Source organism: Sorex araneus, chromosome 7, assembly GCF_027595985.1.
Source record: "Sorex araneus isolate mSorAra2 chromosome 7, mSorAra2.pri, whole genome shotgun sequence".
Lineage (NCBI taxonomy): Eukaryota > Metazoa > Chordata > Mammalia > Eulipotyphla > Soricidae > Sorex > Sorex araneus.
Genome location: NC_073308.1, coordinates 38,647,297 through 38,668,414, shown reverse-complemented (window position 1 = coordinate 38,668,414; position 21,118 = coordinate 38,647,297). Strand labels below are relative to the sequence as shown.

Sequence of the window (21,118 nt, the reverse complement as noted above, 5' to 3'; positions counted from 1 at the left end):
TACAGTGCTACAATTATTATTAGTTATTATTAATAATAATAGTTATTATTAAAAGGCAGTCCTCCCAGCCCTGGCAATAGAATGGGCACCAAGCCCCTTCTTGTGGCTGGACTCACTCTGAGTGAGACATGAGCACTGAAAAGGGGAGTCATGAAGGCCCCAGTGCAAAGGAGGACTAGCAATAGATGTGGGAGCACCATTGGCCTCAGAAATGTCAGGAGGACAGAGTCACCTCTGGCTAGTAGCTACTGCCAGATAATAGTATCTGGTTTGTGGAGCAGGAATGAATGACCCGCAGAAGACTCTGAACCTTTTGATTTCTCTGTATTTGTTTTTGGGTTGTGTGTGTGTGTGTGTGTGTGTGTGTGTGTGTGTGTCTTCCTTCTTTCTTGTGTGTTATCACTGACCCACTGTTTGATGAGTTCCCCTGGGAGCTGCGCTGGCCGCCCTCGGGAGCCAACACTCGGGACCAAGCTGCTGGGCCGGCTGGCAGCTGTGCACAGGACACAGGCTGTGCAGTCCGTGGAGGCAGGGGGAGGGGGACAAGGGGAGCAGGAAAGTTCTAGAAGGAGTCAGGGACACAGCTTAAAGATGACAGAGCCCCAGGGACATGTGGCAGAGGGGGAAGAGGGAAGGAGTGCTCTCCAGACTTGCTCCAAGAAAGGTCTGCGTCTCCCCCAAACTCTTATGTTGGGGCAGATGGGAATCCTGTGGTGCCCAAGAGTCAAAAGCTGCACTGGTTTAGCCATGAAGCACAGCAGACACAGAGGGCCAGGGATAACAACGAACTTTCCGGTTGATGCATGTACTTCAGTGTATGTCATTATACCAATGAACTTGAATTAACAAGGGATGGGGTTGGGGGAGCTATGCCCCAGGACAAAAGTTCTCAGGAACCAGAGAGTCAGTGTGCCCTAGGGCCTGTCGGGTCAAGGTAAAAGGCCAGAGGGCACGCACTGCCAGACTATCCTCAGTCTACCTACTGCTAATGATGGTTCCGATGTGTTGCGCTACTGCCATTTACTGACCAGTATGCTGTGGTCAGCTCTCCCGAATGCCCACAAGGACCATGTCCATGAGCCTTCTTTGTGCTACACAAAGAAAACTGGGGAAAATGGGCTTGTCTGAATTCCCAGATGTCTAGCCTGCAAGGTCGGCCTGTGGATGGCTTTGCTGGGTGGTCTGTGGGGACACTGGGAGACTAGAGGAAACATTCCCCTCGTAGAGTTATCTGGGAGTTAAAGTCCCAGGAGTGGCGTCCCTCTCTGCTCTGGGGCTTGGCTGGCTTTCTGCTACTGATCTCGGGTCCTGATCCACCCCAATGACACACTCCTGATGTAAAAATATATTTATTTTCATATATATATGACACATCATCATAAAGGGAAATATGTATACATATATATGTGTATATGTGCACATATATATGTATATATATATACATATGTATATGTATATATACGCATATATATATATATACACACACACACATCTCGGAGAGCCCAGCAAGCTACTGAGAGTATTCCACCCACATGGAAGAGCCTGGCAAGCTCCCTATGGCATATTCGATATGCCAAATACAGTAACAATAACAGGTCTCATTCCCCTGATCCTGAAAAGAGCCTCCAATTGTTGTGAAAAATGAGTAAGGAGAGGCTGCTAAAATCCCAGGGCTGGGACAAATGGTGACATTACTGGCGCCGGCTTGAGTAAATTGATGAACAATGGGATGACAGTGATACAGTGACAGTGATATATTTATATATCGGTAAAAATATATTTCCCCATGAGACTGATTGCATTCTACTCTAAACCCCATCATATGTAGTATGCTACTCTCGGAATATTAGTGGTGTAAAGTATGAGATGTTGTGTGGCTGGGAATGAGGCCGCACGGTTCACTCATAGGTGAGGCTCAACCCAAGCGTGTGCAGGGCAGCCATGGTATGGTGGCACTTGAGTTCTGGAGGTTTTTGGCTGCCAGGCGGGGTCTGTTGGGGCCCACCCCTCACTGGGTTGCCCCAAATGAAACAGCCTGGTGTGAGGCCCGGAAGCATGGCTATGGCATATCATTTATGCTCTCTTCCAAGAGATGTGCTTTTGAGTCTCTGGGTTATGGCCTCACACCTTTTCATGGTCCTCTTCTGCATCATCCCAGCCTCCTCATTCTTTTTTGTTTTTGTTTTTGTTTTTGGGTCACACCCGGCGATGCACAGGGGTTACTCCTGGCTCTTCACTCAGGAATTACTCCTGGCGGTGCTCAGGGGACCATATGGGATGCTGGGACTAGAACCTGGGTCGGCTGCGTGCAAGGCAAACGCCCTACCCACTGTGCTATCACTCGTGATGACTCCGTGCTGAAGCCCCTCCCATTGCTTGCCCTGCTGGAAGTGTCCTCTTGCAAGGGACCAGACTTTTCCACCCTTTTATTTTGGAACAACTCTAGGAGGGTGCTGGGGGCCTCAGTTCTTCACTCTGGGGTGCTATTGGAGAAGCTGGTTCAGAACAAGCCCAGAGAGAGCCAGGAGGGGCCCTGTGGGGAAGCCCTGGACTTCCTCTTCGCCCTCCGGCTACAACATCACAAAGAGCCTTGACTGTGGTGTGTGAGCACTCAGTAGAGAGTACCCAGCCCAGGCCCTGTCCTGCAGTGGGTCCCACTAGCACAGCCTAGCCAAAGTAATCAGGTGTTTGGGACAGCCCAGCGCTGGGAGCAGGACCCAATGAACGGTGTCTGTAGACAGTCACATTCACACAGCACGTGTCTGAGTCCCGCGGACACCAGCCCGGACGTGCTTCTACCCCAGAGGCAAACAAACGAGCTACTGCCGAATGATTTGCTAAGAGCGAAGAAAGAGGAAATGTGGCAAAGGCCGGTGGTGAATGGTTTCCGGAGGAGTTTTTGTTTTGTTTTCTTGGATTGTATGAATTAAGAAGGTAAGACCGGCTTCACTTGGTTAAATAGTGTCTTAACAGTTAAGTAAAAGAAATGTGAGGGAAGGAATGAAAAAAGTGCAAGAAGTGTCCATCCTCAAAGTCTTCAGGGCTGCCCTCAGCCCAGCTGTGCCGTGAGAGGCCCCCTCTGCGTCCCCAGTTCTGTGAAACAAAGAGGAAGCGGTGAGATGCTACCCGCTCTATGGAAAATTCAGTGCTGCTGCGGGGCCTAAAGTGGCTCGGCTCTCACTTCATGATTTCAGAGATGAGGAAACCGAGGCCCTGGGAGGGAAGGTATTTGCTAGAGGTTAGAGGTCATTTGATGGTCTTGTGTTCATCGGGTCCAGAAAACTGCAAAGAGCTGAGCCATGGGACTTACTTCAGCTGAGGCCCACAGCCCCTGGCAACTTTTATCTTCTTTTAAAAAAAATTTTTTTTAATTTTTTGTCACTGTGAAATTACAAAGTTATTCATGATTGGGTTTCAGGCATATGATGTTAAGTCATATACCAATCCCTTCACTCCAGCAATGCTCCTCCAACCTCATTTGCCTCCCACCCACCAATTTGCTTCTACAAGATGTGCTTTAATGATATATAAATGTATATATATACACACATACATATATATGCATATATAGATATGTATGTATATATAATTTTTTGCACTATGATTTGGACTGGAGCGATAGCACAGCGGGTAGGGCATTTGCCTTGCACGCGGCTGATCCAGTTTCGATTCTTCTGTCCCTCTCGGAGAGCCCGACAAGCTACCGAGAATATTTCACCCGCACAGCAGAGCCTGGCAAGCTACCCATGGCGTATTCGATATGCCAAAAACAGTAACAAGTCTCACAATGGAAACGTTACTGGTGCCAGCTTGAGCAAATCAATGACAATGGGAGGACAGTGCTACAGACAGTGATTTGCAGCACTATTGCTGGTAGGGTTTCATACATAACACTTTGTCACCTTTCAGCACTACCTTCTCCCAGTTGAACAAATTCTTCTACCATAGTCATTGTCCCCTCCCGTCCTGTCCCCACCCCCTCATATGGCATGTTTTCTACTGAATACCAGTTCTCACGTTCTTTCTTCCCGTTGTCTTTGGTATTTGTTATTCCACCATTGTTTCTTTACCTCCCACATAAAAGAGAGATTATTCTGTGTTGGTCTCTCTCCATCTGACTAACTTCACTCAGCATGATACTGACCAGGTCACTCTATATAGCAGCAAATTTCATGACTTTTAAGTTTTGTTATAGTTGAGCAATATTCTGTTATGTATATATACCATAATTTTTTTTTTGTTTTTTGGGTCACACCCAGCGATGCTCAGGGGTTACTCCTGGGTCTGCACTCAGGAATTACTCCTGGCAGTGTTCGGGGGACCATATGGGATGCTGGGAATTGAACCTGGCTCAGCCGAGTGCACGGCAAATGCCCTACCTGCTGTGCTATTGCTCCAGCCCCTATGTCATAATTTATATACATTCTTTATCCATTCATCTATTCTTGGATACTTGGATTATTTCCAGATTTTGGGCCATTGTGGATAGTATTCCAAGGAACATAGATGTGCAAATAGCTTTTCTCCATTTTGGGGGAGAGGGGGGTTTATGGTATATGCTGAGAAGTGGGGTTGCTGGAAGCTCAATTCTAAGATTTTTTTAGAAATATCAATATTGTTTTCCAAAAAGGCTGGATCACACTCAGCATTCTCACCAGCAGTCAATGAGTGTCCCTTTCTTCCCATGTCCACATCAACACTGGTTGTTCTTGCTTTTTCTGTTGTGTACCAGTTTCTGTGACATGAGATGATATCTTATTGTTTTGAATTGCATCTTCCCAGTGATTAGTGAGGTAGAGCATTTTTTCATGTGCCTTTTGGCCATTTGAATTTCTTCTTTGGGGAAGTTTCTGTTCATCTCTTCTCTGCATATTTTGATGGGTGGGGTTGGATATTTTTACCCTGAAAAGTTTTGCCAGTGCCGTACAGATCTTGGTTATTAACCCCTTATCAAATGAGTGTTGGGTAAATAATTCCTCCCACTCTATGGGCTGTCTTTGTACTCTGGTCATTGTTTCCTTTGAGGTACAGAAGCTTCTCGTTTCCATTTGTTGATCTTTGCTTCCACTTGCTTGGTCAGCAGTGTTTCATCCTTGAAAATGCCTTTAACTTCAGAGTCATGAAGAGTTTTCCCTACGCTTTCCTCTATGTACCTTGTGGATTCAGGTCTGATACTGTTTTTTATTCCATTTTGACTTGACTTTTGGACATGGCATTAGAAAGAGGTTCTGAGTTCATTATTCTGCATGTAGTTGACCACTACTTGTTAAAGAGATTTTCCTTCCTCCATTTTATATTTTTTACTCCTTTATCAGAGATTATCTATCTCAGGGTATTCAGCTCTAGTCCATTGATCTGAGGGGTCCAGTTCCATGTGTTACACCAGAATTATTACCACTTTGTTGTACAGTTTGAAGTTGGATAAAAGTAATGCTTCTCATCTTCTTTTTCCCAAGGATTGCTTTATCTATTTTTTTTGGGGGGTGGTGTTATTGTTCCATATGAATTTCAGGAGTGTTTGATCTATTTCTTTGAAAAACGTCATGTGTATCCTTATAGGGACTGCATTGAATCTGTACAATGTTTTGGAGAGTATTGCCATGTTAATAATATTAATCCTTCCCATCATGAGCAAGCAATATGTTTTCATTTCCTCATGTCCTCTTATATTTCTTGAGGTAGTGTTTTGTAGTTTTCTTTGTATAGGTCTTTCACCTCTTTAGTTAAGCTGATTCTGAAGTACTTGATTTTTTGAGACACAATTGTTGATGGTATTGTGTTTTAAAATATATTTTTTTCTCTTTCATTATTTGCTTATAGGAAACCCATGAACTTTTGCTTATTAATTTTGTAGCCTGCCACTTTTATATATAAATCTACTGCTTCTAGGAAATTTTTGTAGAGTCTTTAGAATTTTCTAAATTTAGTATTATGTCATCCACTGAGATCTTGACTTTTTCCCTTTCCTATCTGGATGCCCCTGATATCTTTTTCTTGTCTCGTTGCTATGGCAAGTACTTCCGGTACTATACTGAATAGAAATGACGAGAGTAGAAACCTTTCACTTCTTACATGAGGCTCTGGGGTGCAGGTTAGTGAGAAGCTCTTAGACCTGACTAATGCCTGTGGTCAGACCCTGAACAGCAACTCATCCCCCATACTCTGCCCTCACCCTGCCACCCAAGCACCAGGTGTCTGATTTGTCTTTGGAGGGCAACCCAGTTTTTAGTCATGCTCAGCAGGGAGGCACCAAAAGATCTAATCATCTGACGTCTAGTCTGTCTGCTTCCAGGAAGCATCTAACTGAGATGATGCAGCTAGCACGTCGCAAATACTAATCCAGCAGTAGAGACAACAGATAATCAGACGCCATGTGTAGCCATACTGTGCAGACACCTGTGTCTGCCAGAGATGGAATGCTTGCAAGCCACTGCAGAGCTCCGTGGCAGGTGGCAGCGTTGCCAGAGAAATCAGGCTTTGGAGCCAGGGGAGTGGGTGGGTGCTGTTTGGGAGTGAGACTATGAGCCAGTGAGTGACCCTGGAACCCCACCTACACCCTTCCCCGTGTTCCTCCTCACTGGAGAACATGGTCAGCAGGACTCCAATAAAGCCATCAGGAGCTTGTCTTTATGTGAAGAGCATTCATTCATTCGTGAAACTAAAGTTAAGGCATATCAGCTGGTGACATGAGGAAATACACAGGAAACCTGCAATTTTCAACACTTTGGAGGAAGACCAGAACCAATGCAAATACGTCTGTACCTTCCTCTGTTGGAAATTAAAATGTCAGAGATTTAATAAAACAGGAGAGCAGAGACTGAGGAGGTTACTCTGGGCCAGGGAATGTCACGGGAAATTAATCAGAGATGATGGGACTAGAGGGAAAGGGAGCACTGTGTGCTGGGGAAATTGCAGCAACAAGGATGTAGAGCCCAGATTCTTAAACTGTGAGCTGCAGCCCCAATAAGGCCGTGTAACTGAATATGGGGGCACAAACAATTTGGCAACAGTAAAAGGTTCCTGAATGTACAATAGCGTTGTAGCACTGTCGTCCTGTTGTTCATCGATTTGCTCGAGCAGGCACCAGTAATGTCTCCATTGTGAGACGTGATGTTACTGTTTTTGGCATATCGAACACACCACGGGTAGCTTGCCAAGCTCTGCCGTGTAGGTGGGATACTCTCGGTACCTTGCCGGGCTCTCCGAGAGGGGCGGAGGAATTAAACCCGGGTGGGCCGTTTGCAAAGCAAACGCCCTACCCGCTGTGCTATTGCTCCAGTTCATACTTACCTGGATGTACAATAACCAAATTAATTCAGAATCAAATGTGTAGTGAATCCAAGGTGTTTCTGGCCTTATATTGCCTCTCTCTGAAAAAAAAAAAAAAAGGGAGGGGGACATGAGTGGAATAAGTTTAAGAATCCCTGGTGTAGAGCACAGATACCAAATTTAGCACACAGGGTGAGTGTGGCTGTCTTCATTATTAATGTTCATAATTAAACACAGCCAAACTTATCCTGCGGCCGCGTAGCTGCCCCAGACTATGCTCAGAGCCTACAGACAGAGCGTTGCCGTCACTCGAGGAGAGGAAGGAGTGGGGCAAGCCCTAAGGCCTGTTAGCTGAGCTGGCTGCATGGGAAGTAGGAAAGGAGATGGGTTCAGGGTGGGAGGCAGAGAAGGTGGGGCTCTGTGTGCCTTTGGGTGGGTTTGATAATTTTTATAGCTGTGATCTCCTTCGGTTTTACCTTCATAATTATCCTGTATGACCTGTAATCCTATAAGGAATTAGAGGATTTATAAATTTATAGATGGAGAATCTGAGACTTAAAGGAGTTTTGTGGGTTTTTTGTCTCTTTGGAGCCACGGTCTGTGATATTCAGGGACTACTATAACTCAGGTGCTTAGGAAACCATGTGTGCCCGGGCTTGAACCCAGGGTTCCAGCGCGCAAAGCCGGTACTCCAGCCCTCTAAGCCATCTTTCTCCCAACCCCTTCTGCTTTCTTAAGTTCATAGTAATGAGGCATCTGAACCCAGAGTTCCTCCTGCAAGTATTACCTGGCCCCTACCATGTGCCACGCTAGAGCAGGGCCCTAAAATGCCACAGGGCACAAGATAGACTTAGGCCCTTGTCTTGTAGACCTCTGTCCAAGTGGACCCCAAAGCCATTGCACTGTGACTCCGAGAGAAAGAGCTTCCCTGTAGGCAGTGTTCTGAGACCACCTGAATGCGGCCATTAAAGACCCTCAGTCTAGCTGGGAGGCAAAACCTCAGGGGCAGTCTCCTGGAAATCAATACCTATTTGAGAACCTGTAGAGAATAAGGATTACTTTAGACACAGCGCTGCTGGAACTCAGTTTTCCCATCTATGAAGTGGGTATTGTGATAGTGGAATGGGCTGATATAAGCTAAGAAGGATGGTGCCTGTGTGTGGTGAGCCTGAACATAATAGGAAGTAGCACCATCATAGTCATCACTACCACCACCATCATCATCATCATCATCATCATCATCCATGGAGTAGGGGTCAGAGAGGCCTGGTGAGAGAAAGGAAACACAGGACTGATAATGGAAGCATGTGTGGGAGGAAGAGGATGGCAGACTTCAAGAAGGGAGGGTGAAATTGCACACAAAAGAAGGTTGTGTCATATAGGTCAAGACGAAGCCTGCGTGAGTGAATCTGGTGAATTCCAGGAGCAAGTGAAGGAAAGGCTGATGGAAGGAGATGGTCTATTTGAGGTCCAGGGCTGCCTACCCACACAAGGAGCTTCCCTGTGAACTTACCAGTACTTATGCTCAGATCACTGGTCACTCCCAGTGACCAAATGAAAGCCTTACTTGTGTCAATGATTAGAAAGAAAAATTAGTCACATTGTTCTTTTCCCCATAAAGTAAATTCAACTTAGTATAAATCTTGTAACTGGACTCCAGTCACCCAGAAATGGTACTTTTGATCTTGCTGTTAAGGATGTTTTCTTATAGTCACGTCCATTGGTGCTGGGGAACCTGGAGCCATTTCCTGGTGATACTTGATTTTTGGTGCAGGCTTCAGTCATCAAGGCCACACTGGGGGGTAAGCAATGCCAGCAGTCAAACTCAAGGCCTTTGCAGATGCTAGACATGTGCTCTATCAGTTGAACTATTTCCAGCCTTGCTAAGTATATTTTATTAGAGAAACTTGGGGATTGTTCTCACAGAAGGAATCTCTGTGGATTCCTAGCACCCAGCCTCTTTGGCCCTTCCCTTCCCAGAACCTAGAACCTAGACCAATGGCCTTTGCATCAGTGTCCTGAAGCTTAACCAGAGTAGATGAATGCTGTGTCAGTGCCTTAAAATGTGTAAAGCCTTTGGGGTGGCGGGGTGGGGGTCGGGGGAGGACACCTTATAAGACAATGACTTGTTAAATCATGAATCAGTTCTTCATTCTGTCTCCATCTTGGGCCATCCCAGGAGACAAAACTCTCACCTTATCTGCTTTATAACTTATTCTCCTAGATAGTGACAATCTTTTGTTTCAAAGACTTGGATCTCTGGCAAATGAATAGAGATGTGGGCCTTTGGAGCTGGAGAGATAGCATAGTAAGGCACTTGCCTTGCATGTGGCCGGTCTGGGTTCAATCCCTCGCATCCTATATGGTTACCGGGGGCTGGAGCGATAGCACATCGGGTAGGGCGTTTGCCTTGCACGCGGCCAACCCGGGTTCAATCCCCAGCATCCCATATGGTCCCCTGAGCACCACCAAGAGTAATTCCTGAGTGCAAAGCTAGGAGTAACCCCTGTGCATCTCCAGGTGTGACCAAAAAAGAAAAAAAAAAAGTATGCAAGACTCCATGTGGTTACCGCCACCAGGAGTGTGATTCCTGAGCACAGAGCCAGCTATAAATCCAGTCAAGTCCAAAAATTTTTTAAAATAAAATAAAATTTAAAGTGTGGGCCTTTGCCTAATCCCCTGAAAATTATTATCGATTAATAATAAAATTATTATTATTAATATAATTAATAATAAAATTATTATTATTGGTCACATTGCTGATACATGATGCTCGGGGCAGTGGAGATCTATTGGCACACAGGTGTGAACTCTGCCTCTGGATGGGGCCTTTGAGGTCTGCAGTTCCCTGCAGGGGTGGATACAGTCTTCTCAAACATTATATGCTCTTCAAAGTCATCTGGAGACTTTGGAAACCTCCCCGCCTGGCTGTACCAAACACCCTCCAATCAGAGCCTCCCCGGCACATGTTTCTAAAGAGCCCAGTGGTTCCATGGCAGCCCAGTGAAGAAGCGGGTCTAGATTCTGTGGTCTCTGTGATGGGAGAGAGTTCGAAGGGCCTTCGGGCTGTGGTGGGCTTCAGGAGGCAGCTCATCCCGTCCATAAATCAGATCTTGCTTCCAGTCTGGTACGGACTGCAGCCATCCCAGCCCCAGGTGCTGGCTTTCCAGGTGGAGCCACACAGGCTCTGGAACCCCCTGACAGCTGGTGGGGTAAGGAGTACCACTTTCATGTTGGTTCTGGAAAGCAGGGGGCCTGAGCCACTTGCATCACTTCCCCAGTGTGGACTGGGAATGAGAGAGGATCATTTCGACTTTCTGTGAAAGAAAAGGGAAATAGGGTGAAGAAACCTTGGGTGAAGGCGTCTCTGGCTCTTGCTATGCTCATAACCAGAACTGGGCTGTTCTCACCGGAAATGACTATAGCTCAGGTGGAGAGGGGAGAGATCTTCCCGCTGCACCCTTGTCGAGCTTTTGCTCGTAGCTGGGTGTGAGAAAGCTGGCGCCCCCCGGGGAGTGAGCACCTGGGTGCAGCAGAGATGGACCCATTTGGTGCCCACAGCCACCTGGCACTTGACAGTTCTGAGTGGAAGCTCCCGCAGGGCAGGTGGGGATGGCCATAGCCAGGTCCCTCCTAGACGTGTGCCAGCATGGTGTGGACAGCCAGGATTTTCCAGGCACCGTTTTATTTTTATTTTTTATTGAGATTCTTTGAGTTATAATATTATTTATAATGGTTTGCTGTGCACATAATTTCAATACCTCACCCATCACCAATGCAGTCACCTCCCTCCAGGAAGGACCCTAGGACCCCTCCCTTCCAACCCCACCCCTCAGCATGAATCCATCCATTTTCCATCCATGTTACTGCAAATTGTGTGATTTTCTTTCCTTGGAGCTGCATAATATTCCATTGTGTATATGTACCACAAATTATTTTTGTTTTGGGGCCAGACCCAGCTCTGCTCAGGGCTTATTCCTGGCTCTGTCACTCCTGATGGTGCTTGGGGGAACAAACTGGGTCAGCCGCATACAAGGCAAATGCCCTGGCCACTGTACTGCCATTGTGGCCCCAAATTCTACTATTTTATTTTATTTTATTTTATTTTAATTGAATCACCATGTGATACAGAGATACAAAACTGTTTGTGGTCGGTTTCTGTCATACAGTATTCCAACATCTATCCCTCCACCAGTGCACATTTCCCACCATCAGTGTCTTCAATTTCCCTCCCGCCTCCACCCCCCAGCCTATCTTTATAGCAGGCACTTGCCTTCTCTCTCTCTCTTTCTCTCTCCCTCCCCCTTTTTGAGGTTTGCAATAGAGATGCTGAGAGATTATCATGTTTGTTCCTTCCTTTACCTATTTTCAACACACAGTTCCTATTTAGGGTGATCATTTCCAGCTATCTTTGTCCTAGTGGCCCCTTCTCTATCCCAACTACTTCTCTAGTACTTCAGGTAGGCTTCCAACCGTGGACCAGTCCTCATGGCTCTTGTTTCTACTGTCCTTGGGTATTTTTTTTTTTTTTGCTTTTTGGGTCACACCCAGTGATGCTCAGGGGTCACTCCTGGCTCTGCATTCAGGAATTACCCCTGGCCATGCTCAGGGGACTATATGGGATGCTGAGAATCAAACCCAGGTTGGCCGTGTGCAAGGCAAACACCCTGCCCGCTGTGCTATCACTCCAGCCTCTGTCCTTGGGTATTAATCTCATACTATGTCTTTACATCCCACAAAAGTGTGCAGTCATGCTGTGTCTGTGGCTCTCCTTCTGACTCATTTCACTCAGCATCATACTCTCCAGGTCCACCTATTTATGAGCGGATTTCATAACTTCATTTTTCCCAACAGCTTCTGGCCCCAAATTCTTGACCCATTCATCCATACTTGGCCGTCTGGGTTGCTTTGATATCTCGGTATCTGTGCACTAAGTGCTGTGATGACCGTGGGTGCGCATATATCCTTTTGAATTAGTGTCTTTGGGTGGCAGGTAACTGGGTTGTGTGGTGTTTGAGAGATCTCAAACATCCCTCATGTTTGAGAGATCTCCATGCTGAAAAAGCTCCATTTTAAAGACCTCTGGGCTCGTGAATCAGCAGCGAACAGACTCTGTGAGGCTCCCACCGCCCACTCACCTCTGTGGGGAGCGTCTGCATGTGTCCAGCCTGCCCTTCTCCAAAAGTACCTCCTGAGGGTGGCTGTAGAGGGGGTTTGAGAAGCACTGGCTCCAGCAGGCCCAGGATTTAAAAAAAATTATTATTTTTTTTATTAGTGAATTACCGTGAGGGTACAGTTACAGATTTACACATTTTCGTGCTTGTGTTTCCCTCATACAATGTTTGAGAACCCATCCCGCCACCAGTGCCCATTCTCCACCACCAATGAATCCAGTATCCCTCCCACCCCCCAATCCCACCCACCCCCACCCCACCCTGCCTCTGTGGCAGGGCATTCCATTTTGTTCTCTCTCTCCTTTGGGGTGTTGTGGTTTGCAATAGGGGTACTGAGTGGCCATCGTGTTCAATATATAGTCTACTTTCAGCACGCATCTCCCATCCCAATTGGGTCCTCCAGCCACATTTTAGTGTTCCCTTCTCTATCTGAGCTGCTTTCCCCCCCAGCATGTGAGGCCAGCTTCCAAGCCATGGAGCAAACCTCCTGGTACTTATTTCTACTACTTTTGGGTGTTAGTCTCCTATTCTGTTATTTTATATTCCACAGATGAGTGTGATCTTTCTATGTCTGTCTCTCTCTGACTCATTTCACTCAGCATGATACTCTCCATGTTGATCCACTTATATGCAAAGTTCATGACTTCATCTTTTCTAACAGCTGTATAGTATTCCATTGTGTAGATGTACCAAAGTTTCTTTAACCAGTCATCTGTTCTCGGGCACTGGGTTTCAGGTCCAGGATTTGTCCCTCCAGTGAGGTCACAGGCAGTTTCCAGCGTCTCTGAGCCTCAGGTCTGTGACAGGAAGGCATGGGAAAGCTATAGGGTATCATGAACAGCAGGGATTTGAGGAGGAGCACCCTGAGGAAGGGCACAGTGGGGACAGACAGGCCAGAGGGGGCACCGTAACGGGGAGGAGTCACTGGTGTCCCTGCAGAGGGAAGGGGAGGGCACACTCTCCCTTGACGGTCACAGAGCCTGATATTTTATTGGCTCTGGGGGTGGAAACGGGCTGGTGCTGCAGGTGGGCCGTGTCCCCCACGGACATCGGAGGTGGGGGACGGCTTATGTCGAGCCGGGGTCATGATGCAGGGGCCTGTAAACTCCTCAGCCAAGCCGAATGCCTCCAACCACCAGCACATGGTACCAGGGAGGCAGCCCAGGAAGCACGGGTGCCCCAGCTCACCGGGCCTCAGTTTCCACGCTTCCTAAGGCAGAATTTGAACCCAACTGCCGCTGCCTTCCTACTGGCTGTTTCTGAGATTCGTCCACTTCAGAGTGGGTTTGGACCAATCACAGACAACACCGCGGAACAGGCTGAGCGGGCACTGGGCTTAGCGCTGGGAACTTAACCTGGGCTGACTGTGGAGACCCTGCAAGACCCCGCAAGACCCCACAAGACCCCGCTTTTCCTTCCTGCTGGAGCTTCCGCCACGGCAGGAAGAATACTGATGTCCGGTTCTTCCGCTTTGCTGTCCTGGCTCACCCAGGGAAGGTGCGAGAGGAGGACCAGGGTGCCAGGGGCGGGCACGGCGGGCCCAGAGCCTCCTTTTACTTCTGCGTCAGTCCGAGCCCCTCCCAGGGCTGCTGGTCTCCTGAGGTTCAGGAGGCAGATTTGGAGCCGGCTGCTGCCTCCCCAGGGGCCGGCTGGCGGCTGGCCTGGCTGGCCTCATCTGTCCAGCCTCTCCTGCCGGTGCACGTCTTCTTGGCCAGAAGCCCTGGAGGTCGTGTGCCAGCCTCGCTCCTCCCCCCCGCAGAATGCAGGTGCCGCCGAGGAAGCGCCCGCGCCGCCGAGCCCGCCCACGCTGCAGGAGCTCAAGCAGAAGATCGAGAGCTACAACACGCGGGAGAAGAACTGCCTGGGCATGAAGCTGGTGAGGGGCGCGGGGCTGCCCACGAGGGTCCCTTCCTTACCCCGAGAGCCTCTGGAGGCCTCAGGATTTTGTAGACTGTTTGCCAGGGCTGGGTGCTGGCTGGGGGAGAGGGGCTCTTGGTGCGCTGGGGACGCCAGAATAGGGGGTTTTAGAAAAGATCTGGGAGCTTTAGTAAGATTATGCTCTTTCCCTCTGTCTCTGTCTCTTTCTCTGTCTCTCTCTGTCTCTGTCTCCCTGTCTCTCTCTATGTCTCTCTGTTTCTCTGTCTGTATCTCTCTGTCTGTCTCTGCCTGTTTCTCTCTCTCTCTCTCTCTCTCTCTCTCTCTCTCTCTCTCTCTCTCTCTCTCTCTCTCTCTCTCTCTCTCTCTCTCTCTCTCTCTCTCTTCCCCCACCCCAAGGATCAGAGTCAGGTCTCATACATGCAAGGCATGTTCTTTACTGCCAAGCCACATCCCCGACTTCCTCCTCTTTCCCCTCCCCCTCCCCTCCTTCTCTTCCTCTCCCCTTCCTCTTCTTCTTCCTCCTTCTCCTCTTCCTCCTCCTCCTCCTCCTCCTCCTCCTCCTCCTTCTCCTCCTTCTCCTCCTCCTCCTCCGTGTTCAGTGCTCTGAGCAGATAGGAAAGGCTAACTGCAGTGGGGAGGGGCGGAACAGTGAGAGAACTTTGTCCCCTGCTGGTGAATGGCAGCAACTACCTCTTTGGGGTTTCAGCCAGGTAGAGTGACAGAAAATGCAGTTGTGGTGTGCTGGGACTTTCCAACGGCTCTTGGGAAAGAAATGCACAAGGAAATCCAGGGTGATTCTCCAAAGACTTTTTCTTTTTTTTTTGCTTTTGGGTCACACCTGGCAATGCACAGGGCTTACTCCTGGCAATGCACAGGGCTTACTCCTGGCAGTGCTCGGGGGATCATATGGAATGCTGGGAATCAAACCCGGGTAGGCCGCGTGCAAGGCTAACGCCCTACTCACTATGCTATTGCTCCAGTCCCTCCAAAGAAACCTTTTTACAGAGTCTTCTGCTGCTCTGGCCTGGAGGAGCAAACTAGAGAGAAACTCCAAATTCCTTAAGGTGGGGACTCACCTAAGGCAGTTGGCTTCTGCCTGTGCAGGATATTGGGGCAGGCACCTGGAGCCTCCTCTCGGCTGGTTGGTCCCTGTGGGCACAGTAGGGTCAGTGGAAGTATCCAGGAACCCAGGGACGCAGGAGGGGGTGTTAGGAGAAGGCAAGTCTGACCCCGTATGGTACCAACCCCTCCCCCACCCAGAGTGAAGATGGCACCTACACAGGCTTCATCAAGGTGCATCTGAAGCTCCGGCGGCCGGTGACGGTGCCTGCCGGAATCCGGCCTCAGTCCATCTACGACGCCATCAAGGATGTGAACCCGGCCAACACCACGGACAAGAGGACATCCTTCTACCTGCCGCTCGATGCCATCAAGCAGCTGCACATCAGCAGCACCACCACGGTCAGCGAGGTCATCCAGGGGCTGCTCAAGAAGTTCATGGTCGTGGACAACCCCCAGAAGTTTGCACTCTTCAAGCGGGTCCATAAGGACGGGCAAGGTAGGAGGATGGGCAACCCCGCAGGGTGCTCCCCCCCCCATCCTGAGTGATCCCCTACAGCCCTGGGTTGGAGAGGGATTTCTGGGCACCATGTCCAGCTTCAGCAAGGTGCCCCTCTGAGCAGAATCCTATGTGCATTCTGGGCAGAGCTCATGCTTGTTCAACACCCCCACCCCACCCCCAGTCCAACTGTGACTTCCCAGCCCAGGGCATAACTCATCTTTGAAGAGATGGTGTGAATGGAAACAGGTTTAAACTAAAAGTATCAGGGCCAGAGTGATAGCACAGCGGGTAGGGCGTTTGCCTTGCACACGGCCAACCTGGGTTCGATTCCCAGCATCCCATATGGTCCCCCAAGCACCGCCACGAGTAATTCCTGAGTGCAGAGCCAAGAGTAACGCATCACTGGGTGTGGCCCAGAAAGAAAAACAAAAAGAAAAACTTACAGTATCACCAGAGACAGCATATCTTGCTGTCAGTTCTTTGCTGTGAGAACCAACCCACCTCTGCCATCCCCTTCCTGCCCCTTCACTCTTTTCCAAGTGAGCTCGATCCCCCTCTCTTGGCTTGCAGTGCTCTTCCAGAAGCTCTCCGTGGCCGACTGTCCCCTCTACCTGCGCTTACTCGCCGGGCCCGACACAGATGTCCTCAGCTTTGTGCTAAAGGAGAACGAGACTGGAGAAGTAGAGGTAGGTCCAGCCCAGCGGGCAGCAAGAACCCAGCCCGCAGGGTACCAGGGTGGGTGCGGGCAGGTAGAGGCCCCACTGGGGCAGGAATGTGCTGGAAGGGAGCCAAGCAGGCCAGGGTTCAGTGTTCCGACCAGCATTGGAGGTACCAGGATTGAATAATGAGTCAGGGCTTGTGCCCGGGATGGAAAAGGATTTCCTGTATTAGATTTCTGAAAATTAAGGTTGGAGAGACAGCCTGGGTTATCTTTGTTTCCGGGTGGCCTGAGGCCGGTTGAGGCCACTCTTCGAGGCAACCAGTTGTCACTCGGGGCCTTCACAGATAGGCTTCCTCTCCCTGAGGGGAATTCACGGTGGAGATGCGGAGAAGCCAGCCTGCGGCTGCAATGGCCTGGATGTCTCAGAGCAATGACCAGGTTTGGGGAGTGTCTCATGGTGACGATCGTCTAAGGGTGGATGGAGGCCTCGCATTTTGGCGGGGGTCACTCTGGGGAATGGAGGCAGACAAGACTCTCTCCCTTCCTCTTTTTATTTCTTCTTTTAAAGTTTTTTGGACCATACCTGGCAGTGCTCAGGGGCTATTCCCGACTCCGTGCTCAGGAATTCCTCCTGGCAGTGCTTAGAGGACTGTATAGGGTGCTGGGAATTGAACCCTGGTTGGCTGTGTGCAAGGCCAGCGCTCTTGCCACTGTGCGGTCACTCCGGCCCAAGGCTGCCCCTTCTGACACGGCATCCTCCACCTGCTTCACTTAGTGTCGGGAGAGGGGGCTCCCAGCCAACAAAAACAGAGAAAATGTGTTCTACCCCCTCAAGATGTTTGAGCACTGCAGGTGCAGTGGAAGCTCAGGCGCCTGGGAGTTTAGACATTTGGGTGCAGGTTTGAGTTTTCTTGCCAAGAGCCCACTAGCCCTCCTCAGGGGACTCCTGCTAAACTCGGTACTCAGATAGTTTAGGAGTAAGATCCCAACGGCCTCAGGGCAGCAATTCGTAATTCTTGCCTCCCCTTTATTTGCTCTGTCAGGGGTGGGATGCTGGGGTTTTCCAGGTTCCATAGCCAGTGAGAAAGCAGCTGACAGCTGCTCAGATTCTGCGATGTACACCAGGTCACACGGCTTCTGAGTCACGCCCAGCTCTCCTCCATCCCAACCACACCAGGAGCCAGGAGAGCTCACCCCAGAGCAGAAAGTTGGAGGAGGTCGGCAGGGACCCAGGGTGGTTCCTACATCAGTGTTAAGATCTTGGTTCACACAGAGAAAATGTGAGATTATTGATTTTTCAAACAAACAAATGAAGAACAGAACCCAAACAACTGGCGCAGGGTACTGGACACCTGGCCCAGAAAGGCCAGGGTTTAAAACTTTGCTGCTGTCTCAGGGAATTCAGAGCCTTGAAATCAGTTTTGCAAGAAGCATTAAAAGAGCTTCTCAAAGGACAGGACAAGCTTCCAACGTTGTGGCCTTGAGTCTGGTATTCACTAATGATTGCCCTCTGCTAGCTTGCTGAGGGTCTTTAGACATTTTTCAATAATGACTTAGTGTCTTAATTCGTATTGGTTAACATCACTTAGCAATCATCACAAATAGACTTGTATTGATTTATTTTCTGACAATTCCATTGTCCATTCCCTTAAGTTTGGTTGGAGCAAGTAATATAAAATAAATTTGTTATACGCCCGCTGAGAGAGCAAGCTGGGGAAAGGGAGGGAACCTGGGAACATTGGTGGGGCGAAGGGACTATGGGTGGTGGCATTGGTGTTGAAATACGATATGCTGGAAACAACTCTAGTATGAGTAACTTTATCAGTCACGGTGTTTTAAGAAAAATTAAAAGAAAAAACACCTTTGCTGCTGATAAGGTGGGTGTGGCCCACGCTCGAGTCATTGCACCCACTTTCTCACAGTAAACGTCAAACCCGTTTTGATGGGTTTGAGAAGGGTTGCGGCACTCCATGACTGCTAACTGTCTCCTGTTCTCTTTCTCCCTCCTCTCCTCCTCCTGTGCAGTGGGACGCTTTCTCCATCCCTGAGCTCCAGAACTTCCTAACAATCCTGGAAAAAGAGGAGCAGGACAAAATTCAACAAGTGCAGAAAAAGTATGACAAGTTCAGGCAGAAACTAGAGGAGGCATTAAGGGGTTCCCAGGGCAAAGCTGGCTAACCGGTCCTGCCTCTTCCTCCCCCCGTGCCCTCAAACTTATTTTTATTATGGATTATTATTTTGCAACAGACATTTCTTCTCAGGATGTCTCTGGCAGGTATGTCTGTCCCAGCCAGTGTTTGCAGATGTGACCTGGTCTCTGGTGGGCCGTGTGTGGGGCAAGGGCTTGACGTGGCTGTGCTTAGCCCCTGGGAAGGCCCGGGCTCCTCGCATCAGCTGCAGGCCTGTACAGACAGAACACTTGCTTCTCCATCATTAAACTGCATCTGTTCCTACCAGCTGGCAAAGGAAAAGGAAATGGTTTTAGAATTCTGTGTTCTCACACGGGATTGTTCCCCTTCTACTTCTCTTCTTTGCCCCCCGCAGTACCTTTATTTATGAGATGAAAGGTGCACCATGTTCCTTGAGCAGGTCTGAGCTAAGCCCTCGAATGCAGGATTATGCTCATGGAAAAAAAACCTTCACTGTCCCAAGGGACCGTTTTGTTCCTGCTTATGGGGGGGGTCATAAAGCCAACTGGCCCAGGTGCCAAATGAGACCAAAGCGGACATTGACTCCGAGACTCCGGTAACACTGCAGCTTGCCCTGGCTCCAGCACCCGGGAGTTTGTGCGTATAAACCCAAAGGCATGTATCTGCGGACATGCGGCATGAAGCCAAATCTTGTCAACTATTGCTTGAAGTTACAAGTTCACTTTGCCATCGTTTTCATGTGTTTCCACCAAAGGGAAACCAGCCATTTGTGATGTTTAATGTCTCCTGATGAGTATGGAAATCGAACCGTTGGAGAAAGCCAAAGAGCTCTGCTGAGAAGCAAGGGCACGCTTGTGCCCAGGCTCCCCCCAGCAGGGCACGAGAGGGCCTGGCGGCCACTGTGTACCTCTTGGTCATTCTCTCCGCCCAGCGGGAAACTGGAGTCTTTGCCAGAAGCTTGGTCACACGGGGCAGCCTCTCATTCAGCCAGTTTGAAGACTGCTGCCCAGAAGCACAGGCCAGCCCCTGGCACTGCATCTGATGAGTCTGTGGTCCCGGCCTCCCTGCTGACCTCAGTGCCTTTTTGTTTTCTGAAAGACACAGGGGCAGGGTGTCAGCTTGAAGCTCTGCTCCTGATTTGCTTCTGTTGTGCAGGAGACAAGACCGAGGGAATCCTGTGGTGTGAGGGTCAGGGATCTCTTCCCATCCAAAGCCTTGTGCTCCCGGGAAAGTGCTGTCAAACTGTAATCTGACTCTCCGGCTCTTTATTTATGCTCCAACTTGGAAGTAAAGTTGAGTTGTTATTCAACAGTTTGTGCAAGTAGCCAGCCTGCAGACACTCCGGTGCAGGGGTGTAGGAGGAGGACATTGAACTTGAATCCAGTCTCTGAGAGACCATTTCTTTGCTGTCTTCTGCCGTTGCCAGTCCCGCTCGGGTTAATTCAAGCCCAATCTTCTTTGTGTAGCCTCAGAAGTTTCCTCCCTGATGCTTGCTGAATCCACACCACCCCTGGCCCCAAAGGGTGCGTGCTGGCCCCTCAGGCTCCGAACTGTGCGGTTCTCCAAAGCTGCCCAGGCTGGCAGCTTTCTGAGATTTGTGAGCCACAGAATTCCCTTCCCCTGGTTCTCTGCCATCTCAGGCTCAGCCTCATGGCTTCTCTCGCTTAAAAAAAAAAAAAAAATTAAAGCCTCTTCCTGCTGTGTATGAAATGGTGTGGGAGAGAGTCGTCCCTCTTCCCGCTGCATGGCTCCAATGTGAACAGAAGCATGGCTCCTGCTGTGAACGCTGCTCAGAGCCCCCGCTGTCGGGCGGCCATTGTATTTTTGAGAAGGACAAAAAGAAAAATAAGTCATGTACATAGCATATATACATAATGCAAATTGCTATCTATCTATATATATATAAAGAGATGGGTGTTTATGAAATAAAAAAAAATTATGGGGAGTTTTATTTGAAGCACAGGTGGGTCCAGGCCAGGCTGTGGTCTGGCCCCTGAGTGTGTCTCAAGCATCCCTTCCCCTGTGGTGGTGTGACGCTGGCAGTGCCTTCTATCACTGTGTCCCCAATGTGCCAGTGTTTGGAGAATATTTTTTTTTTCTAAATGTCTTTAGTATATTGTTTTTTTGGGGGGGGTAAAAAAGTAATAAAATCTTGTCAAAAATGTTTCAGACTGGAGGCGTTCCTTGAACTTCGCCACTTTATGAAGTGCCTGGAGAGAGGGAGGGACCGGACGAGCACATGCTCCTCAGCAGTAGAAGCTTCTGGCACGCAGAAGGGTGGAGGCTGAAGTCCATTAGAGAGCCTTGTTAGTAGCCTGACCTGATGGCTGCTACCTAGTAACTGGCTATTCTGCTTCTCCCTAAAGCCAAAGAGGAAAGAGACTAGGGGATACTGAGGCAGAAAAGAGAAAGAACATTCTGGAGC

At 49.1% G+C, this 21,118-nt stretch overlaps 1 protein-coding gene across 1 annotated transcript in view; it reads left to right on the top strand.

Annotated features, from left to right (window-relative positions):
• RASSF5 (Ras association domain family member 5) overlaps window positions 1-20,857 on the top strand; it is a 75,736-nt gene extending 54,879 nt beyond the window's left edge. Inside the window, exons 3-6 of the mRNA XM_055144502.1 lie at window positions 14,203-14,319; window positions 15,582-15,879; window positions 16,453-16,568; window positions 18,569-20,857. Coding sequence (XP_055000477.1) covers window positions 14,203-14,319; window positions 15,582-15,879; window positions 16,453-16,568; window positions 18,569-18,721 — 684 coding nt within the window. The 3' untranslated portion in view covers window positions 18,722-20,857. The remainder of the gene's footprint in view (window positions 1-14,202; window positions 14,320-15,581; window positions 15,880-16,452; window positions 16,569-18,568) is intronic.
• Window positions 20,858-21,118: the final 261 nt, after the last annotated feature.